Genomic DNA, 23943 nt, shown 5'->3' with positions numbered 1-23943 from the left:
CACAATTTCCAGGCTTGCTCATAAAAATTGTATCATTTTAAGAGTAAACAGCAATAATTAATAATAATTCTGGATGACAGTGCAGTGAACTTTAATATGAAATTTGTACTAAATGATAAAAGTATACAAAATATATTAAATTATATATAAAAAAGTGAAACTGTCTTTTAATCAATGCATGTCTTTACTGAGTGATTTATTTATTTATCTATTTCGTGAGGAATAGGCAAAATATCACTCACAAGGAGGATGTTTTACTTTTTTTACTACAAGATATTTTGAAAATATCGCACGAGCGCACACGCGAGTTCAGATCAACTGATGACGTGGTGGTGCCGTTCGCTCAGCTGCGCGAGAGGATGGCTGACCAGAGCAGGCAAATCAAACTCGCTGCAGCCAAGAAAAAGGTACATTTACACATCTTTCTTTTAGTAATTGTTTCTTCAACAACTATTTATTGTGAATAAATGTCGTTGGAGCGTTTGCGCTTTATATGTCATCGTGACATTCCACGTCTACCGTCCCCTATGTGAGCCTGTATCCGGTTGCCAGCACTTCCTAGCCGGGCGCGGCGTTCAGGAAAACTCGTGGATTAAATTGAGCCTGCGCGTCTCAGGCAATATAAACTCAATAAAAACAGAATCTGCCCCTGTACTGTTATCGGAAAGTTGTGTTTTTAATAATTATTACCTGTCGGAAATGTGATCTGATGTTTATTAGTGTCTGTGAGTGGACGGGTGACAGTTAGCTTAGCATGCTAATGTTATTAGCCTTGGCGTCAGTTTTAATCAACTTAAAATAAATATAAATCAACGTATGTAATGTAACAAAACATACTGGTCAGTTATTTGATGCTTTAGTGGAGTTCGTGACTTTATCCTGTTAGCTTAGTTAGTGTTAGCTCGCTTGCTAACTGCTAGTTAAATGCCAAAGAGTGACAGCACCAACTAAACAGCTGGTTGATTGACTTATACTTCACATGTAGTTATTTATTTGGCCTCTTTGTTCCCTCATAGTGATCTAAAGCTACTTGATACAGAGTTATTTGATACAGATGTACATTTAATTTAATTGTAGGTAATTATCACAGTTCTTGATCGGTATGAGGTCAACTGGCTGTGTTCCAAATCATCACAGTTGTCTAGTCAAGCAGCATTTTTGGAAATCATAGGGAAGTTCAAACTGTCTGGAGTAGAATACTCTGTCTATGTTTAACTTTTTTCTATTTAGTAATTGCTCTTTTGATGCTTACCTTAAGTCCCATAAAGCTGAATATGCTCTTTATATAACGTAACCTAAAAAAGTCATCTAAGCTGTTTGTTAGTTACCTAACTGACAATAAATGCAGTCTAGATGTGCACCTTACTGAATATCTTAAATGTGCAAATGCATTTATGAGCAACAATGCACAAAAGTATTGTTTAGGTAGGCAGCTCACTTATTGTCCAAAATGCTCCCTCGTTATGTAGTTTACTATATAGACAGCTTGCTAAAATTCAAAACACCGCCATTGTCTTACATTGTGATTGTGTGTATGTATGAGGCCAGGAATGTCAACACTTAGATTAATGCTGGAATTTCAGTCATGACACAGCCGTGTGTCTCATGACTGCTGTCTCTCCTCACAGCTGGCGCGAACAGTTGTTCAGGGTCCAAACCCAGGGCCAGGACTGCATGCTCTGCGTGTTTATTGATGATCTGATCTGCTATTGTGATCTCCATTTCACAGCATTAGGGCACAAGACATTACCGGATCTAGTGCCTTGAATCATATCTTTTCGGCCGTTGTCTTGTCTTCTGCTTGATATGAATGACATTTGCTTTGCTATTGTTATCTAATGCAATGAAATTTTTAAGGGTGGCTTAATTTTCCCAAACATTTTGGGCTTGTTTTTGATACTGCCAGTTGTTTTCTTTCTGCGCTGAGGCCTTTATTGATGTTTGATGGATGTTAAAGCAGTTAGCTTTAATTATTGCCAGCTCAAACACAATCAAACATTGGCATTGAACCAGGATAAACCATTCAGCTCTGCTTTTTGTCTTTCTGTAGCTGAAGGAGTTTCAGCAGAAAAGTTCTCCATCCACTGGAAGTGCTGGACCAAAGAAGAAGAGGAAAGTAAAAGGAGGCGATCAGCCAGATTCGACCGCTGATAGACACTCGCCAGAAAATGTGAGTCAGGTGGGTAATCGATCGATGCTCCTTATAATCACCTGAACTCTTTAAAAACGCTCTTATTTTTTACCTTCAAACTAAATGCATATTGACTTTCTCCAAGTTGGCTTTTGATAGATCTGTTATTGCGGCTTACTGCAAAATGGACACACATAACCTACAGAAAGTGTTGTTTGTCCAGTACTGGACATTGAACTTACATTTTTGTGCTAATTTAAAACTTGCGCACACGAGGTTAGTCCTGATGTGAGATTTGATCGTAGCCACCGCTCACGTCCATATTAATAAATGCCAAGTATTGCTTGGAAACGACTGTATGCCCAGTTTTCTGTCGTGAATTCTAATAATGAAATCTGAGCTGCCAGTTATTTTGATGTTATGAAATGAATAACTATTACTGATGTTATGAAATAATGTTTATTATTATTAGAGAGTATGTTCTCAAACAGGTTTATTTATCACATCTTTTGCACAAATAGGTAGTTAATCTCCGCTAAGTCAGGTGCTACTAATCCTTCACCTTGCTTTTCCTGTTTTCTTGCCATTTTTGTTCATCGCTCTCACTTTGTCCCTTTCTTTCATGGTTTGCCTCTCCTTCCCCGTGTAGATTGAGAATATTCTCAAAGTTATGGTGTCTGATCTTAGTCAGACTAATGGAGTGTCACAGCCTCCATTGGTTAACAGTCAGGTGAGCAGCTCTGTGTGTTCTGTTTCCTCTGAATTTTTCTCTTCTGTGTCCTTGCACGATTGTAAATGATCACTGGAGCATTCGTGGTTATTCTGAACTGTCACTGAGGCATTTCGGGTTTGTTTTGCAGGTCTCACTGCATGTTTGCATGATCTCAACAAAGCTTGTTGACAACATGAAACGCAAACTGACCTATTTACTTTATTCACAATGCTGGTTATATTGTATCTTCAGAACAATGTGCATATGATGTTTCCCTGTATAAGCTTACATCAAAGTGTAACTTGTTCCACCCCTAAAACAACTTTTTGTTCAGTGTCTGAAAGGCCACACAGGCTAAATATAAGTAGTGACCTTTAGCCTCCACATCCCGATCAAAAATGTGTATTGTCTCTCAGGATCATATGGATGTGGAGAAGCGGGTCTCACAGGAGCTGGAGGAGCCCGGTGCAGAACCTGTCCAAGACTCATCTGTCTCTAACCTCGCTTATGCTATTAACACTGAGTGTGCCGCTGATAGTGCAGCCCTGCAGGTCTGTCTGTATGTCCATCACCTTGGTTGTGTTGCAAAAACTGTCGACTGCCTACCTATACAGCATTTTTGAACCTCTCGTTTCATTAGTTTCCATTATTTGCTGTTTGCAAATAAGACACAACTGTATCAAGTACCTAGGTCTGATCAAGTTGTCTAGGTAGGCAGTTGTCCATGTTGTATGTACATTTTCATGTCAGTGCTGTGTCTTTCTAAAAACTTGTTATCCATGTGTCTCATTGAATGTAGAGCATTGCATCATTTTTTGTGTCATGCAACCATGTCCAGTTTTGCCTATCAAGTTTTTCATTTGTGTTTTTCTTTAGAGTTACTCAGCAGATGCAAACGGTGATGAACGTCCGCTGGAGGAAAAGAGGTAAATGTTTTCCTCTTTATTTCACAGCCAATAAGAATGTGTTTGTTTAAACAGGCACACAGTGACTGCCCACTTTTTCAGCTATATTTTCTTACTTATTTTAGATATTTAAATATTGTAAGTATTAACTGTGCTATAAAATTCAATTTCTTTAATGCAAACAAAATGTCAGCACATGCACACGTAAAAGTTGTCGGTGAGCGAAGATTGACTGCAGGCCAATTGAATGGATTGAATAGAGGCCATATATGAGAAATTGTGCTCCTTGGACATATACGAGAAATTGTGCAAAGAGGTCAAGGCAGGCCTCAACACAAATAATTTTTTATACTGGTCCGGTCGATAAAAAAATTTCACTGTTACATATTTAAAAATAGTAATTCAAAAGTCAAATATAATTGTATACATATAGAACAGACATGTTCGAACAAAAAAGGCTCCCAACCTTTCTGCTTTACCTGTAAACTGAGAGCAAACTGTGCAAAATATTGCAGTTTCTTTCTTCATGTTTTACCCAAATGTCAGCTTCCAAGATGTTTAATAATATAAATTGATGAAAATATATTTTAATGACTGTGGGTGAAGCACTGGCCCGATCGGGCAAGTGACAATACTTTTTACTGGCCCGAACGTCTCTCACGCTTGCCCCGGGCCACCGGGCAGTCCTTTATGTTGAGCCCTGCAAGGGTTCTGGCTAGAAGGGATACAGCTATGGCTTAAATGCCAGGTTTAGGGTTCGGTTTGGGGGTAGGATTAGGATAAAAACAGGGCTCATCGGGCGGAATTTAATGAGATTTTTGCTTTAGCTGTTTACCTTCTAGTCACAACTGAGGTCAGGGAGTACTCTAATTTATACAACTGTGCCAAGTACAAAGAAGATGAGTTTTAACTTCTGGCATCACCCCTTTAGACCTACTTAACTTAACAACAACCATTAGTCTAGGAAAAGTATTGCATGCTTCCAATGCCTATGTATATGTTGTCTAATTCATGCTATGTTGGCCTCTGTGTGTGTATTTTTTTTTGTAGGCCTCTGTCGTCCACAGAAAGTTTAAGACAGCTTTCCCAGCAGCTTAATGGACTTCTTTCTGAGGTCAGTCATCTGTCTTTCCGATTCCTCCAACATCCGGTTACATTGACAGCTCATGAAATGTCAATAATGTGAAATTTCACAATTAAATATTTATTGAGTCTTTTTCATTTTGTCGTTTTCATGGACCAAACTCAAGTGGTTCCTCTCAAATGTGCCACATTAATTTAGATATTTTGGGGTTTCTTGGGGTATTTTTAGTTTAAGACATTACTAGGCTAATAGAAATAAAGCAGTTTAATTCTTGTTAAGTGCTTGCGTAAACCACAATTAACTCTTTCCCCGACACTGACAAGTTATCTCGTCAATTAAGAGAAAACACTTCCCTGCCAATGACGAGTTTTTACGGCAATCCATATTTCAGCTATTATCCACTAGGCGGTGCTCTTACCTAACTTATAAAAAACTAAAGCATCCACTGATCCAAAAACATGAAAAGCTGTTTTGTTTTGATCATCGTTCTGAATCTGATCTCTTAACAAAAGTTCTTTACAAAAAATGCATTTATCTCAGCTTTTTTTTTTTCAAAATTTTGTAGTTTTAAAGAAACCTACCGATATTTGAGAGGTGATAAAAAGGAGAACAAATGAAGATAGGATGAATTTTTTTTGTTTAAAAGTAAAGGTCTGTTTGTTCATTTGATGTATTGTATGCTTATATATTTAAAGAAGAAACATTTCTGGAAAGCATTAAACTTTTGTGAAAATCTTTAAAAAATGCTGGCGGGGAAAGAATTAAATTGGAATTAAACAGAATTATAAGGATTATAAGTTTATATCAACATGAATAAATAAATGTTTTAATGACCTGTTAACAAAGTGTTTGTATTTTTCCTTGCTTAAATTGTTTTGTTTTGTCTTTGATGCAATCCAGTCAACAACATACATCAATGGGGACAGCGGACCACCGACCATCAATGAGAAAGAACTGGAGGTCTGTTTATTTACTTTGATTCATTGAGTCTCCAAATACATTTTAAAACAAAAATGTCAAATTATTTATCGTGATGTAATGTTGTCAGTAGGGGTTACAATTACCACTATGAGCTTCAATAATCTCTCTGATTTGGGAAACTCTCATTTCAAGCCCATGTGTAATGGAGCGTGCACACCACAGCATTTACGCCGCTGTTTGTTTTCAGTTGTTTCCAATGGAAGTGCCCCCCTTTTAAAAAAAGGCAGGTTTTGTCCACGCTGAGCCCTGGTTTTTGAAAAGAAAAGTTAAGAGTTAAAAAATAATCAACTTTGGGTGAAACGCTCAGCTCGTCAATGTCACTTCTCACTCGGCTGTCCAATCACAGTGATGAGGGGCGGAGCAAATATCTCAACAACCAAACGGCGCATTATTTAACGACTGATAAAAAAATCTGAATATCATAGCCTACCTTCGGCGTCCGCCTGCCGTTTCAGTCGTGTTTAAACGCTTTGGTGTACACGCCCCCTAAGGTCCTTAAGATAAAAATGGGTGGCAGTAAAAGAGGAGCTGCTGTCTGTCTTGCATAAGAGCGTCAATACACTTACAGTAATATCATTGTATGCCTTTATGTTGTCTGACCAAAGACCAAATGTACAGTGTTTATAAAGTTGCTTTTTTCCCCATATCTTTAGTTAAATTGATTTTGTAGTTATCCAACCCACACTCTCTCACATCCTTGTGTCCTGTAGGAACTGTGCAATGTGACACACTGAACAAACATCCTGCTTTACTGTTTTTCATCGGTTATCTCATAGGAGAAAGACTTTGTATATATAATCTGTGTGTATTTGCTAAAGGTTTATATTGTTGACTTTTGGGAGTACACTAGACATGAGAAAAACCCCAACAAAATACTAGCCTTTCTTGACTTTAAAGGTGCAGTGTGTAAATTTTAGGAGGATTTATTGACAGAAATGCAATATAATATAGAATATGCTTTAAGTGGTGTATAAAGACCTTGCATAATAAACCGTTATGTTTATATTACATTAGAATGAGCTGTTTTTATCTACATACCCGACGGGTCCCCTTACATGGAAGTCGCCATTTTGCACCACCATGTTTGTACCGTAGCCCTAAAGTTTCGCCACTACATTGTCTCAGATGACGACATGTTTGTCCTACCGTACCTTCTCTATATGCTTTGAAAGGGGAGGGTCTGTTGCAGCTCACAATCTCACCACCAGATGCCGCTAAAATCTACACACTGCACCTTTAATATGGATAATTGTTTGCCGTGAATGAAATTGTGTGCTGTGAAAGTATAAATATTCCTTGTTGAAGGAAGTCTTATTTTATATAGTACAGATTCTTTGTAAGACACCGCTGTGATACACTTCAGCTCGCCCTTCATTCAGTTCTTTCTCTCTCTTTCTCTCTCTGTGCATGCCGGCACGTTAGAATCGCAACCAAGAGCTGGCGGCTGCTCTGGACTCCAGCGCGCTTACAAACGCCCAGCTCACAACCAAACTCGAGACACTGGTAAGAGTGTCTGTTAGACTGTGTGTATATGTGAGATTCAGGGCTGTGTGTCCTTAACATGTTGTCTTGTTAAAGGAGTCGTTCACACAGGACACGTTCTTGAAGTCAAACACAACTAGAAAAAAATATATTAAAAAATTATGCTCATTTGAAATATGAGAACGTGTTTTGTGTGATTGACCTCTAACTGTTCGCATACGTTATCACCGAAGGTTTTATTACGCACGCATGCATGTGCATGCCATTTAAACAGACACAAGCACATATCTTAATGCAAAATGTTTTTGCTTTACTCATCTATTTGTGTTGACTCACCTTTCATGTGCATGTGACTTACAATAACATCTTGTCGTATCACACAATCTAACCAACTCATTGAAAACAAGATATATTGTGAGCAAAGTAGAGCTTGGGAAAAATATAGATTTTAACAAACCTGCAATTTAACAAAACAATATGGATTCGGAAAATCATTGACTTGATTCTTACGGTTTGTGCTTTACTTCAGAGGATGTGGATATTATTTGTACTTCTCATTCCTAAAGATGTTGAAAGATGAGCTTGATGATTGTTTTTATACGCAATGTCTAGTGAAAGCATTTTGTGCCTGTTTTATTTCAATTTTTTTTTGTTGTGCACTTTGTGTGTAATGTATGCACACATTTATAATTTCTTGTTACAGTGTTTGTTAAAAGTAAAGAAAAAAGAAATTTCTTTAGCACTAATAATCGACATTTTAAACATTTTCGTGATTTTCTTCTCTTTATTTACATGAGCTCCCACTCGCTGTAGAAGAGCAATGAAAGATTGTGCCCTTACTTCTCATCATTTCAGTTGTCAGTGTTTAAAATGCTTGCAAAGAAAGACACATCTCTGGTGCAGAATAAACGTGAAACATGTGACCATACGGTGCTTTTTAGTGGTCTAAAAGGAAGTGCAGAAGGACTTTTACATTGATCTCCTTTTATAAACTCAGAGATGTGGATTTGGACGATAATTAAATTACCCCAAAACACAGATATGCAGAAACGGTTAATTTTTTATTAAAATTGTGTATTGTTTTCCTAACAGGTCTAATTTCATTTGTATTTAACTCACTAACTTTTTTATTTGCTTACACTTTGGGTGTCAGTTGTCTAGCAGAGCATTATTTTAATAAGATGTTGTTTATATTAACAACTTTCTTTATTGTTTTGTGATTTTTAGACGAAACAGTCTCAGGAGCTTTCTGACCAGCTGCAGAAGGTACGCAGTGCACAAATATGTAAGGAATAATTGACGCCGGGCCATTTGATTATTGGAAAATAATGCACACACAAGGTGGTAATGCATAGCGCCGGTGAGCATTATTTTCACATAATTCAAAGGACTGGAGACAATAAGACATTGCTCTGGTGATTATTTTAAAGCATTTGACAGGTTTATTGAAAAATAATGCATACCTGTTAAACATTTCTCAACCAATCAGAATAAAGCATTTAACAACCCTGTGGTATAAGTTTTGATTTTAATCAATTTTTGTTTAAATAAAGGACTCTTATTGTGTAATGTTTTTTTCACAGGAGCGGAAAGAATTTGGACAGAAGTTTTCTAAGGAGCAGGGCGCCATGCGTGAACAGCTACAGGTGAGCTGGTGATGCTGTACTGTGATGATTTCTGAAGAGTTATTATTACTATTTCCTTATAATGATGTAATGCATTTGTCAATCGCAGTAAGGCATTTACTGGGTTGTAAATCTTAAATGTGAAAATGTCGTAAGCAATTCAGTATTTGGGCTTCAAGGAATTGGTAAATTGAAACAAGATATGATACGAATGTTATGCACCTCGGCTGATCTATTAATGAAATTGAAACAGAACTGATTAAACTAGTTTATTACAAACAGTTTTATAGATTTCATTTTGGAAAAAAAATGAGCTGATGAGAGGTTGCAATGTCTGTGCGAGGTTTAAAGTTTCATTCAAAGGAATTTTAAACTAATATTCATAAGCTAGGGCTGTCAATCAATCTTGTTTTTGTTGTTAATATGATTATTCTCATTTTCATCTATTTTGAATTGGCTGAAATTTGTGTACCGTGTTTTCTGGACTATAAGCAGAGTATTAGCCGCATTATTCAAAAATGCGTTATTACAGGGTTTCCGCGGGGTTGTAAAAAGTAGTAAAAGGTAGTAAATTAAATTATGCCAAATTAAGGCCAGTAAAAAGTAGTAAAAAGTAGTAAGCGTCATCTGACGAGGTAGTAAATTTTCGATTGCCTTTTGTAATGTTATGATGCCTGGAAATTAGTTCAAATAACCTGCATATCTGGGCAAATAATCAAAGATCTTTCATCTCTGGGATGTGATCAAAGCCTGAAGTGGAGCCAAATCACGTTCCTCTCTCCGCAGTAAGCGTTCTGTAATCACTACGGACCGGATCCACTCCGGGTTTTCTGACTGTATCACGTTAAGCTGAGGTAAAACTTTATTTCAGCTAGCATGGTCAAACTTATAATGCAGGAAGGCTCCGATGTTTTGAAGATCGATAAAGGTGTAAAAGACGATTGACTTGGCTTAGCGAAATAATGAAGATTGGCAAGCCTTTCAGTTCGTGGGATAAGAAAACCAAACAGGTAATTGCGTGTCTTTGCACAGTATGACTAACGTAAGGGGTCCTGTATTTTGGGGGTAAATGATTTCTCACGTTACTGATCATCCGCGGCACGCTTTTACATGCTATGCTGATATAGCCAGTGGCTGGTACAACGGGTTTGTTTAACTCGTGGGTAAACTTCATGTGGATCCACAAGAACCAAGAGGCAGATGACATCCAAATCCTGTGAGAGCGATTGACGAGGAATCATAAGAGGAGACTGCTTCCGAAATGCTCTCGCGGGACTTTGATGTCATCCACCTGTCGGTTCTTGCAGTTGCATTTGCGTGTGGTCACAAAAACGTAACATTTGTACATATATTAAAGCACAGCAGTTTAAAAACAGGTGATTTTAAGCCATTCAAACACAAACAACAGTGCGTCCGCAGTTTCTGTATCAGAAGAGCATGCAAGCCGCGCATTCGATTCTCATTGAGCATGTGTTGTACGTATTTTTGCCGCTTTATTGGCCTTAAATAACACATATGCCTCAAAAATCACGTCTTTGCAAATATCCTCATATAAACACGACCATTTAGGTCTTAGGAGAAAGTAAACAGCAGAAACATTGCGCATAAACTAGCACATCAGCGCTGCCTCTATTGTAACATAATATTTTGTTGAGAAATGTACAGTCATTCAATTTACACCTGTCACTATGGTTACAGACATCCTGTGCGAATTCTACACGAGTTTGACTCGAGTTACTCGTTCAGGGTTTATATTCATACAAAACGTTACTGTAAGCTTTTGTGTGAACAGAACAGACCCTGGATTATTTGTTTATGTTTACTGAATAATATGATATTAAAAAGTTGTATTTGTTCACATTAGTAAATGCATTATATAACATAAACAAACAATGAAAAATATAGAGTATATAAGCATTAAATAATTCTTGTTTATGTCATTACAGTAATTGACGGTGGTTCATGGTGCATTCACTAATGTTAACAGTTTCAACTTTGATTAAAAAATTATTAGTAAATGCTAAAATAAATACATTTACAATTAATAAATAATTAATAAAACAATCATTAAAGGTGGTGATATTCATGTTTTCTTTTTATATAGTGAGTTATTTAGCTGTTTCGCCTTAATCTGAAATGCCCTGCAAACTACAGCTACCTATATGCCACATGAGACTTCAATGTGGAATTTATGGCAAAAAAAAATCTCCCCTTAAAATGCTATTGGTCTCGCCTACATAAAGTGTTAGGTAAAGGAATATGACTTGGCCTGAAAAATATTTCAGTCAGAAGAATTTTTTTCACTTTAATTCTTTTTTTGTATGTTATATATGTCAAAATCTGTGTAAATAATAGAAAGGTCGCTGATTAACACTTGCAATTCAGTGTCGTGATGGTTTTAAAAAATATTCTGAAGGTAGTAAAAAAGGTAGTAAAAAGTAGTAAATTTAACTTAAGGATTTCTGTATAAACCCTGTATTAAGACGAAATAACATATATAAGTCACAGTGGACTATATGTCGCATTTATTTAGAAAATTATTTCACATAGTCCAAGCCGAAGGACAGACATTTAATCTGGAAATGCGAGTTATTCAACTAAACCATAGCAGGCTGAATAGATGTCTGTACATTAAAGTAATATTATCAGTTATTTAAAGGTGCAGTGTGTAAATTTAAGCGGTATCTGGTGGTGAGGTTGTGAATTGCAACCAATGGCTCAGTCCACTGCTCACCACTCACTTCTGAAATGCATAAAGAAGCTACGGTAGTCACAGCCGGAAAAACATGTCATCATCGGAAACAAATTAGTAAAAAGGTTTGTCCATTTAAGGGCTTCTGTAGAAACATGGCGGCACAAAATGGCGACTTCCACGTAAGGGGACCCTTGGTGTACATAGATAAAAATGTCTCATTCTAAGGTAATAAAAACATAACGGTTCATTATGTAAGGTCTTTACACACACCTGATAATATAGTTTTGTATATAATTTTGTATATAATATAATAATCTAAAATTACACACTGCACCTTTAAACGATAAACCATAGCATACAGAACTTACCTGGAAGGTTGAATAGTCTAAATTAACCGAACAAGCCAACTAGCGTGAAGTTCACATACTCGTCATTCCACATCACTGAATCAATTGAATTACATAAATACAGGAGCAGCATATAGCGGACTCTCACGGCTGTAGACGGTAATAATGTCTCTTGACTCATAAATGTCAAAATTAATTCATACTGACTGTCAAGGCGCACCTGACTAAGACGCTAAGTTATGAAAAAAGCGGCTTATAGTCTGAAAAATACGGTATTTAACTGTTCCTGTAGCTCAGTTGGTAGATCATTACATTAGCAGTCCAAAGGTTTTGGGTTTGAATCTCAGTCCCAACACACAGTGATAAAAATGTATAACATGAAGGCAATGTAAGTCAATATTGTACTCGAGTGCGAGCCAAGACATCCAGCTTTATCTGGACTTGGTCTCGACACTCGTTCAAGTGATTCTGTCTGGACTACCGCACTGCTATGTTACTTTGAATAACAGCGTCTGCCAAATGCATATGTAAAATCAATTCAAATCCTTTGTGTTCAGTTTGAATACATTCAGTTGTTCATACAGCACAGTTATATATTTGTGAAAATTTTGCATGCACAGACAAATTTCTTTGCTGATACCGATATTCGATTACTTCGAATGACATCTATTGATACTGATAGCTTTGCTTTGCTGTTTCTAAACAACCAGCTGATGTCTGATAATGGGGGGATCCGATTTTAGGCCGATATATCGGTGCTTTCCTAGTAAAAAGGCATAATTATGATCAATTAGTTTTGTAGTATTTCCTTGGACAGTATAAACAAGTCTTGTGTGTGTTATTTTTTTAGGTTCATATCCAGACTATAGGCATTCTGGTGTCTGAGAAATCGGAGCTCCAGACGGCCTTGTCTTACACACAGCAGGCAGCACGACAGAAGACAGGTGTGTGTTTGTGAGGAGAGATCTGCTGTGTAAAATTGCAGATATTCGCAATCATTTAAGCTTATGGTATCATGCAAATGTGTGTGTTTGTGCAGCCGAGGCAGAGGATCTAAACTCACGACTGCAGGGCAGTAAACAGCGAATCTCAGAGTTGGAGAGGACATTATCTACAGTATCCACCCAACAGAAACAGTTTGAGAAGGTACCATGTCCCACAGTTGTGCTTTATTTGACAGAGTGACGCAGCTTGTGTTAAAAAAACCAACATGCGTGTTTTGTTTCTGCAGTACAATAAAGATCTTGAGAAGGAGAGAGACAGTCTTCGAGTGGAAGCCCTCAGACTGAAGTAAGTTGAGTTTGTTTACGTTGTGTGTGTGTGTGTTTGTTGGGTTAGCAGCTGATTTTTCTTTGGGTTCCTCAGTAAATCGAGTGAGGAGTCCAGGCAGCAGATATCTGAACTGTCCGAGCGGGTCAAGTTAACAGTAAATGAGAACAACACCATGAAACTTGAACTTCAGGATCTCCGGAAACGTTTGGAGATGGCGGACGACATGCTGCAGCAGGTGAGGATACTCTTGCGATGCACATGTACTGTAACAACAGTTTTCGTTTCCTGTGATGTGAACCTTTCTGTTTTTTCTGTATGTGAAGTTTTCCAATCATTCTGGACCTACATCAGAACACCAGCAAGTTCAGCTTCTCCTGGAGGAAAAACATCAATTAGAGCAGCACACGGCTCAGGTGTGTGTTTACAGAGCCCCTTTAATATTAACATCTGTTATTTTAATGTTTGGACATCATGGTTTCCACATCAAGTAAATGATTAAAGTATGTTGTATGTGTGTGTGATCAGCTGATGGAGTCAGTAGCTCAGCTGCAGGTGGAGAGAGATCAGTACGCGCTTCAGATACAGGAAGAGGGTCGAGTATGGAAGGATAAAACCGAACAGCTCCTTGCCCAGGTACAGTCATATTTAAATGTGATATATACTGTATACACCCTCCTGGAGAGTGTTTATAATGCCCAGTGTGTTGTGTGTTGTAGGTACGGCTGATGTCTGAGGAAAGGGACAGCACTGCTGCTCACATTAATGAACTGCAAGAGAAGATCTTAGAACTGGAAAATGCTGCAGGTACTACATGTGCCCTTAATATACACACTTGGCACCCCACATACACCCTGTGATTCTTCACATGATCTTATATACATCCATATGCCCCACATACACCCTTTGATACTTCACACGACCTTATTTACACCCTTACACCCCACATATACCCTGTGATACTTCACATTATCTTATATACACTCCTATGCCCCACTTACACCCTGTGAAGCTACACATGAACGTTTATACACCCTTATGCCACACTTACACCATGTGATACTTTACATAACCTTTTATACATCCATATGCCCCACATACACCCTGTGATACTTCACACGACCTTATTTACACCCTTAACACCCCACATACACCCTGTGCTACTTTACATGACCTTATTTACACCCCACATATACCCTGTGATACTTCACATTATGTTATATACACTCCTATGCCCCACTTACACCCTGTGAAGCTACACATGAACGTTTATACACCCTTTTGCCACACTTACACCCTGTGATACTTTACATAACCTTTTATACACCCTTATACCCCACTTACACCCTGTGATACTTCCCATGACCTTTTATACACCCTTATGCCACACATACACCCTGTGATACTTTACATAACCTTTTATACACCTTTACACCTCACATACACCCTGTGATACTTCACATGATCTTATTTACACCCCACATACACCCTGTGATACTTCACAGGATCTTATATACACCCACATGCCCCACATACACCCTGTGATACTTCACATAACCTTTTATACATCCATATGCCCCGCATGCACCCTGTGATACTTCACACCACCTTATTTACACCCTTACACCCCACATACACCCTGTGCTACTTTACATGACCTTATTTACACCCTTATACCCCACATGCACCCAGTGATACCTCACATGACCTTATATTCACCCTTATGCCCCATTCATACCCTGTGCATACTTTACATGACATTTTATACACCCTTATGCCACACTTACACCCTGTGATACTTTACATAACCTTTTATACATCCATATGCCCCACATACACCCTGTGATACTTCACACAACCTTTTATACACCTTTAAACCCCACATACACCCTGTGATACTTTACATGACCTTTTATACACCCTTACACCCTGTTATACTTCATGATCTTAAAGCGTAACTAAACCCCTGGTCAGAGGCTGACTCCACCCACTGCAATATTTGAAAAATGCAAGAAAAGTGGGCAGATCCCAACGGAGATAGAGGGGACGAACTAAGCTCGTATCAAGTGTGTGGTGAGATCGTAACAAGGGCGTGGTGAGCTTGAACCTGCTTACGTCACGAGTCATTTCTTGGACCCAACATCCAATAGGAAAATTCAACTGCAGTAGCCACCGTTCAACCTCAAGAGGGCAGCACTCAGACGTTTTTACACCATATATTGTAGTATTGAAACACTTTATATCCAAATGTCAAAAAACTTACTAAAATCAATGAACAGCACTAATAAAGCATCATTCTTACAGATCATTAACTAAAAAAAGTTGGTTTGGGGTTTAGTTACTCTTTAAATACACCCATATGCCCCACATACACCCTGTGATACTTCACATGACCTTTTAGGGCCTGTTTACACGAGTACGCTCGAGGGTGAAAACGTAAAAATATTTTATCGGATGTGCCTTTCGTTTACACGGCGACGGCATTTTGGGGGCTTAAAAACGCAAAAAAGTGAAACCACCCTTCAGAGTGGAATTCTGAAAAACGATCTACCGTCGCGTTCTCGTCTAAAGAGTAAAAACGCAAAAGTCTGCTCACGGTGGCACTCGTCGCGTACGCGTTTACGTCACAGGCATGCGCCAGTTCAGGAAAAAAACAACAAACATGTCAGATTATTTCCATACGTCGGACCTTCAAGTTGCCATAGCAGCTCTGATAAATATACAAGTCTTTCCAGCAGTTGTACGAATTATTCACAGCAAGTATTACTGATCAGAGAAGGCGCATTAATTACCTCGTCGGAGGCAAACCAGACGGCTTTGGACGAGACCTGGGAGAACCAGGAAGAAGGTTGTACGCAGGCACATGGACTTGGTGTTGTTGTGTGTCAGTGCTTCACATTGCCACCTAGCCGCCTGGAGTGCATACTACATCAAATATCACACACTTTTGCGTCACCATATGCACGCAGATTTCCCCCTCAAAATGCTCGTATAAACACAGAATAAAAAGTGATAACGCAACGCCACTTTTGCGGTTTCTTTTCAGATCGTTTCCATGTATACGTAGCCTTATACACCCTTACACCCCACATACACCCTGTGATACTTCACATGATCTTATACACCTTCACGGCCCATGCCCGTTCTCTGTAAATTTCTTTTTTTAGACCAGTAAATACCAGAGATTTGTGTGTTGTCTTTCTGCAGCTCTGATGAACAAAGAGCAGGAGCTTCACGCTGTGTCACAGACCTCAGGACCCTCAGAAACTGAGCTGGCCCTTCAGGAATCCATCAACAACCTTCAGCAGGAAAGAGACTCGCTCAGTCTACAGTATCAAGCACAGGTGATCTTTACAGTAACACATTTGGCACATGGTTTGTGTTGTGCAAGAAATATTTTTTTTGTATTTCTCTGTTTGCACATTCTGAACTTATAATATATGTAAAAATGTACAGCGTGTTTAACTGCCACAATGTGTCCTGCAGGTGAGGGACAATGAGCAGCTAAGTCGACTGGTGCAGGAACAGGAAGTCCGTCTGGATGAGTTGGAGAGACAGGCAGAACGATCCGCTGAAAACTCACAGGATCGGCTACGCATCCTAGAGGACGTCCAGAGCGATAAGGCCACCATCAGTCGAGCCCTGGCCCAGAACAGAGACCTGAAAGACCAGCTGGCCGAGCTTCAGAACGGCTTTGTCAAGCTGGTGAGCTCCAGTGAAAAGTGACATCACTATCATCTCGTATCATCTGATTGGCTGATTCATGAATGTCTTCTTCCTCCAGACCAATGAAAACATGGAGTTGACCAGCGCCCTGCAGTCAGAGCAGCACGTTAAGAAGGAGATCGCTCGTAAGATGGGGCAACTACAGGAAGATCTTCACAATGCCAAAGAACAGGTTGGTGGTCGTCTGGTCATACAGGCAATTCACACCCAGAATGAAGCAAAAGCAAAGCTATATTCTGTGCTTTATCCAATCAGCTGCTGGAGAAGTCAAATGAGATGGAGTCCATACAGGAACAAAGAGATCAGTACCTGACCTATCTGCAGCAGTACACGGCCGGCTACCAGCAGCTCGTGGGCGAACGGGAAAATCTGCACAAGCAGTTCCTGCATCAGACGCAGCTGATGGACCGACTTCAGCATGATGAGGTGCAGAGCAAAGTGCAACTGGAACAAAGTCACATGCAGCTGGAGCAGGCACAGGTAAACACCACTTACTGACGAATAGAAATCAGACAGTATAAAAAATAAACAGACTGCCCATAATTCGTTCATTGATCATAAGTGCACCTAGCACCGCAAATACTTTACTAATTGGATAAAAACATCATAAATATTTATTCAATATGATGTTTCACTTATTATAGCTATAAGGCACTTCAAAAGTTTAAAAGCGACACACTACAGCAGTTTTACTAATTGAATCTTTTTGATTTGATAAAAAAACGTTTGTGCAGCTTTTAAGGAGTTAAACATCTTTTAATGTCAAAAGATAACTAAACAAAACAAATCGAGTTTTCAGGGATGTGCTGGTGAGGAAAGTTTGCCACAGATACTTATTTTAATCTTTAACTTTAGACCTTGATGAGAATGAACATTATTTATTATTAACAAGATAAATAAGCCATTATGATATGAAAGTGATATCCCTGCTTTGTTACCGTGGGTTCACACCAGCCGCGTTTGAGGCGTCAAATTCGCTTGAACATTTTGAGTTTAATCGCGTCATTCGCTCGCTTCCTGTAATCACGTCACTACTAGAGCAAGCTCCTGATTGGTTAACGTTTTTCCGCCAAAGTTTAAATTTTTCAACTTGCGCGCTTGCCATGGCAACACTCAATTCGTGCGAATGAGGTAGAATCGCGTATGCCGCGCCGCGCTAAATGCCTCATTCGTGCCGCGAGACCTCCAGACGTGCATCAACGCGTCTTTACATTTACTTAACATTGAAATCACTCGCGCTTGATGCCTCTGTCGTGGCTGGTGTGAACGGGGCATTACAGTAATAAAAACCTAGATTTCCTCCTTACTTTAAAACAGATGTTTAGTTTATGCTTCAACACCTTTTTTATGAAACCCAACAACTATTAAACAAATAGAAACTAATTTATATTAAAGGACAAAATTAAACCTTTATTACCCAGCGTTCGTTTGCGCTTTTGTTTCCGCCATTGTCCTTCAGAGTTGCCAGATCCGTGTAACAAAACCAGCCCAATGGCCATTCAAAATAATTCATAAAGCACCCCAATGACTATTCACAGCCCGAATACCAACGACTAAACCAAACCAAATCCTTCCACCTGCAGAAAAACATCAACTTGCAGAAACAGTTTAAAAGTGGCCCAATTCAGAACTCCCCGTAAGGCAGAGGACCTGGCAACGCTGCCTTGCTTTTTAAACAAGCTAGCTGCACTGTGAAGAATCGCCTGATAAACATGCAGCTCACATTATGAAGAAACGGTGCCTGAATTTAATTATAAGCATACAGTTCGCGCTGAATAAAGCTGACGCGTGTCCGCCCTGTCCGACTGTGGTTCATGTTTATATGTCCAGTAGGAAGGGGGTGTAAAAAGCACATGCAACCAGTGGTTCAAAAATGTCATCTTAAATTAAATATTTTAAATTTTGCATGATCAAATGCACTTCTGCTTCCTGTAGGAGAAGTTAAATCAGCTGGTCAGAGACAATGAAGAGTTGAAGAGCGAAGTTCAGGAGCTCTTGAATGGCTCCACAATGAGCCAGTCATCTAGAGACCAGGGTAAGTCTGATATGAAACCATAAAATCTGATGTGATCAGAAGAAAAAACCCACACAGTTCTGTGGTTGAATGACTAATGATTGCTCTCTTGGATTTTTAAGGCGATGGTTTGGAAAGTCATTCATCTCCAGACAGCTTCCTGAAGTCTCAGATTGTCATCCCAGAAGACTTTGAGAGCAAAGAAGAGATGGTGAGTTGTTGCATTAAATGGGTTTTATTTTAAAGGTGCAATCAGAGAGTTTTAGTGGTGAGACTGTGAATTGCAACCAACATGTAAGCGTAACCGTGATGTAAGTAGATAAAACGGCTCATTCTAATGTAATACAGTTCATTATGTAAGGTCTTTACACACCACAGATAATATAGTTATGTAGATTTTATTGCATTTCTGCACATCCTCCTAAATGTTACACATTGCACCTTTAAATGAAATGTTTTCTTCTGATGGTTTGTTTAGGAGGAGTTTGTGCATTCTGCTTTGTCACGTCTGGAGGAAGAGAAAGATGAGATGAGACGCAGGTTTGAAGAGGAGAGGAGACTTCATCACGCCACCCGGCAACAAATAGCAGCAATGAGCCACGAGCATCATCATCACAGCACATATACAGAGACGGGTGCAGCTTTGGGTACAACCTCATGCACATTACTCTATATTAGCATTACGCTAAAACATTTTTTGCATGTGGACTGGATATATAACATCACCCTGTAATGCTGTGGTTTAAAGTGGTAAAATAATAATAATTCACAATGTAAAAAAAACGATTAAATAGTTTTCTGTCTGCATGTTAACAGAGAGCTCTGGTGGTGTTCCTGTGGAGGTGCACGAGGCTATGCAGGTCGCCATGGAGAAACTTCAGGGGCGTTTCACGACTCTCATGCAGGAGAAGGTGGATCTGAAGGAGAGATTGGAGGAATTGGAGCACCGCTGCATTCAGCTTTCAGGAGAAACGGACACTATCGGTTAGACGCTCCTCACGCTTAACCTTTATACACTGTTTTGATCACGTGTCAAGCGGATATGAGGTGATCTCTGTATATAAATGATCTTGTTATCGATTCATTCGCAGGTCAGATCTACTTTTTGCACCCTTAATAATGATTTTTAATTCAATTTTTATTTATATAGCGCTTTTCACAATTGTTTTGTATTGTTTTAAAGCAGCTTTACATTAATAGATACAGCAGAAAACACTGAAAATCCATGGTTAAGATTAAACTGTACTAGCGAGCGTATGGAAGAGGGTGCTAAGTTAAGCCAATGTCAGCTGACTCCTCAGGGGTTAAAAAACCTACTAGGGAAAAGAGAGACGGGCATCGCTGATTCTACAGAGAATATATTATATAATAAGTACGATTTTAAACAATTTAATGGGAATTAAAACATTTAAAATATATATATATATATCATTATGATCAGGGAAAGAGAAACAAAATTTTATTAGCATAGGGGCCGTTCGCATGTAATACAAGTGTTATACAGTTCCAGACAGGCTAACTATTGCGGCATAAGTATATTACCCAGACGAGTTATGTGAATGCTTTGTTCTGAGCAAGCTTACTGTTGCGGGATATGTACATTTACTAGACAAATGATGTGAATGCTTTGTTAAAGACTTGTCTTTAGACTTGCTAGGTATGATCTGAAGCCATAAAACAAACTAAACGTAAGACATTTGTGATGATACACCCCTTACTATATTTTTGATGTGAATGTTGAGTTGCTCAGGTCTTTTGCATCTCATTATTTCCTGTATAAAATTATCACAAATAAAAAAACATTGTTTCTTATAATACTGTCTTTTCTAACTTGTAGGTGAATATATTGCCCTGTATCAGAACCAGAGAGCCATCATGAAACAGAAACACTTTGAAAAGGAGCAATACATCAACATCCTGGCCAAAGACAAGGAAGAGATGAAGGTACCGCAATGATGTTGACTCATTGCTGATGTGATATTTAAATATATATCTGTATGGCCACTGATGATGATGACACCTAATGTGTGTTTAGGCAAAGTTAGCAGAGCTGCAAGATTTGGTCATGCGTTTGGTCGGGGAAAGAAACGAGTGGTACAGCAGGTACATGAGCGCTGTCGGTAACCCTGACCTCCTGTTGTCTGGAGAAGAGCCGGTCCAGCCCTCAGAGAGACACCAACTCGACGCAGTGGATGGTCCAGGTAGCACCTTGTTAACCAAAGCATTGTTTTTTGTGTATTGCTGTATGTGTGGTCTCATACTATTCCTCGAATCTCTTTCTACTTAGCTATTCTGGACATGAGCACTGCGGTCGATGGGTCTTCAGCCTCCCAGTCCAGCATGGATCCCGACATTCAATCCCAGATTCCCGAGAGGCCCGGATCTGGACAGGAGCTTGCACCCGGACCCTCTCTGAGGCCCAAAGAAGACGGTACAGCCCGTCAAATCATGCAGCTCTTACATGAAATCCAGAATCCTCAGGCCAGACCTACTTCCTTCCTGGGCGAAAACCCCTGCATCCCATTCTTCTATCGGCCCGACGAACAGGATGAAGTAAAGATCTTGGTGGTCTGAAAACATCTGTCACTGCTTTCTGTCAGACTCGGGTGATGTTCGGCATGTAGGGATGGTGTTTGATGATGATCAACATACACGTTTTTCCTTTTTTCCTCCTTTTGTCTGGTTTCTCATGGAAGTTTATATATCCTAAAGGATTCTATTGTTTCTCCAATCGATTATCATATTATTAAAGCTCGAGTTTATTAGCAGATCAGAGATGTTTTCTTCTTGATGATGCGGAGATCTGTGGTCCAGTCAGCAGGAGTTGATTCATAAATGCACACTAACAAGAAGTGGGTTTTGGTTCGAGAGAGCTGGTTCGGAGGAGCGATTGTGTAGCAAGTAGGGAAATGAATTGTGGAGGACAACCGTATTATATCGATATCGAGTTTGGTTTGAGATGTGACGTGCCAACAGGAAGTGATGCGGTTTTGGCAGCAGTATAGTATGAACTGGGTTTGCGAGGATGAAACCATTCCCATTTTGATTCACACAACCAATTAAAATGCATTTGGAAGTTAAAACCTGAACATTCTCATGCACTTGTGTTGTAAAGCTCTTTTCTTTGTTATATTCTCTCGTCTTTATTTACTACAAGATTTAATGTATGTTTTGTCCCCCACGAACACACAAGCACCTTATGTTACTCCAGAACATGTGACCCGTCAAATCCGGCCGTTCAGAGATGGGGTGTAGTACAGACGTTTTTCACTGTATGATGCCTGCTGTGTGTCGGCTGAGAGTTTTGTTTATCAATGAAGAATATTGAAGAGATGTCGATGAATGAATGATGTAATCATTACACATGCAGACATTCACCACAATAGAGTAAACATGAAGTATATAATGCATTATAAATGTGTTCACCATGACCCGACAGACAGTTTATGCTTTTGTGAATAATTGCGACCTTACCTATTCATAGTTACACTTGACGAATGTTATGCATTCAAATTAACACCTGATTTCGTGTTGTATAATATAAAATAAAATGTTTTATGATGCATACCTATTATAATGACATATTTAAAGAACACGATAGCACAGAAGGCATGAAGTTGGATGTTGGATAAAGTAAACAAGGCTAACTATGAATAGGTATTGATTATTATTTTTATTATCATCACATTATGTGAAATATTTCCATTTAAAATGATCCATCTATTATATTGTTTTATAAGTAATTGTAAACAGTTTTGTGTTTATGTGTATATATAGCATCTATGAACGAGTATTATGAGTTATGACTGCTGTGATTATTTACAAAAGCATTCTTGCATTCAAATGAAGGGATGTGAAGACCCTTTATAATGCATTATATATCTGTATTGCTGTGGTTTATTAGTTTTTTAACCTGAGAAATTGACTTATGCTTGTGACCGTATAGGATAACTGGAACGCATGTTAAACTAGAACAACATAAATGAGTTTACATCTCAATACTGTGTGTGTGTTGTGTGGCTGTTTTAGGTGCACTCAGGCACTTTAATCTGATCTTCGAGCAGTCAATGTCCATCTTATACAACATTTATAGCCGATTTCTTCATGTATTTTCTTTTTGAATAGATTTTATTTTGGGCGTGGGCTTTAAGTTGTTTATTTCGATTTGAAGTTGTCTACGAGAGCTTGTAACAGATGTGTAAATAGTGTAACTGTGTATCATACTGTATATTCATTTTGGGGACGGTAACGCTTAGATTTACCTGCTGAAGATAAAGATTAAATCTAGTGTGAATAGAGGAAAGACGGATAGGTGTGATTTCATACTAAAGCTTATTGAAATGCCAATTCTATTTATTTGGAGTAATCACACTAATCTCTTTTCATTGACATTGTTAACACACAATGAAGGAATGATGATAGTTTCACAGAGAAATATTTCTGATGTTGATGATTTTCCTCTTAAATAAAAACCTGATTATGCAAAAGTGTTACATGTCTGGAAGATGTTTATCCGGTTGTTTGTTTCAGGAGTCTAAGAGCTTCAAATGAACTGGTGTGACAGTGGCATGCAATTACGGATTTTCAGAAGTTTTAGACTACCAAAACTAAATTATTTATTTACTATTATATATTACTATTATTCTTGTGTGTATATATATGTAGTTATTTATTATATAAAGCAGATGACCTCAACCTTTTTTAGGTCAAGAACCCCTTAATGGATCGAGAGGAGGAGGGACCCCCAGTATCAAATTAAGACTGGATTTACTGTACATATAGACTTTATGATGGTTACGTTACATGATATACAAGATATCCCATATAGCAAAAAAATTAATTTCTTTGGCCAAAAATATGTTATAAATTTATATGCTAAATACATTTAGTTAAAGTAAAGCTTAATTAAATATATTTTTGAATGTGGAAAATATGTTAAAATTTAAAACTAAATATATTTTTAAAATATATT

General features: G+C 38.5%; 1 protein-coding gene across 9 annotated transcripts; it reads left to right on the top strand.

Annotated features, from left to right (window-relative positions):
* Window positions 1–303: 303 nt before the first annotated feature.
* On the top strand, window positions 304–23461 carry golga2 (golgin A2). 9 transcript variants are annotated; one of them, XM_065251049.1, is made up of 28 exons: window positions 304–407; window positions 2051–2170; window positions 2781–2861; window positions 3260–3394; window positions 3720–3769; window positions 4799–4862; window positions 5733–5792; window positions 7236–7316; window positions 8523–8561; window positions 8879–8941; window positions 12813–12906; window positions 13002–13108; window positions 13194–13252; window positions 13328–13469; window positions 13558–13647; window positions 13760–13867; window positions 13951–14038; window positions 16439–16575; window positions 16718–16936; window positions 17016–17129; window positions 17213–17437; window positions 18893–18992; window positions 19094–19182; window positions 19450–19618; window positions 19788–19955; window positions 20809–20915; window positions 21007–21172; window positions 21259–23461. In XM_065251049.1, exons 1-28 carry the CDS (start codon window positions 360–362, stop codon window positions 21543–21545), a joined length of 3210 nt encoding a protein of 1069 aa, XP_065107121.1. In that variant the 5' UTR covers window positions 304–359; the 3' UTR covers window positions 21546–23461. The 9 variants fall into 9 exon arrangements, with proteins under 9 accessions (XP_065107121.1, XP_065107120.1, XP_065107125.1 ...); XM_065251048.1 differs by having other exon boundaries at window positions 2051–2179; XM_065251053.1 differs by lacking the exon at window positions 2781–2861.
* Window positions 23462–23943: the final 482 nt, after the last annotated feature.

Source organism: Paramisgurnus dabryanus, chromosome 5 (genome assembly GCF_030506205.2).
Source record: "Paramisgurnus dabryanus chromosome 5, PD_genome_1.1, whole genome shotgun sequence".
NCBI lineage: Eukaryota > Metazoa > Chordata > Actinopteri > Cypriniformes > Cobitidae > Paramisgurnus > Paramisgurnus dabryanus.
The sequence above is the reverse complement of the archived record's forward strand: the minus strand, read 5'-3'. Positions and strand labels throughout refer to the sequence as shown.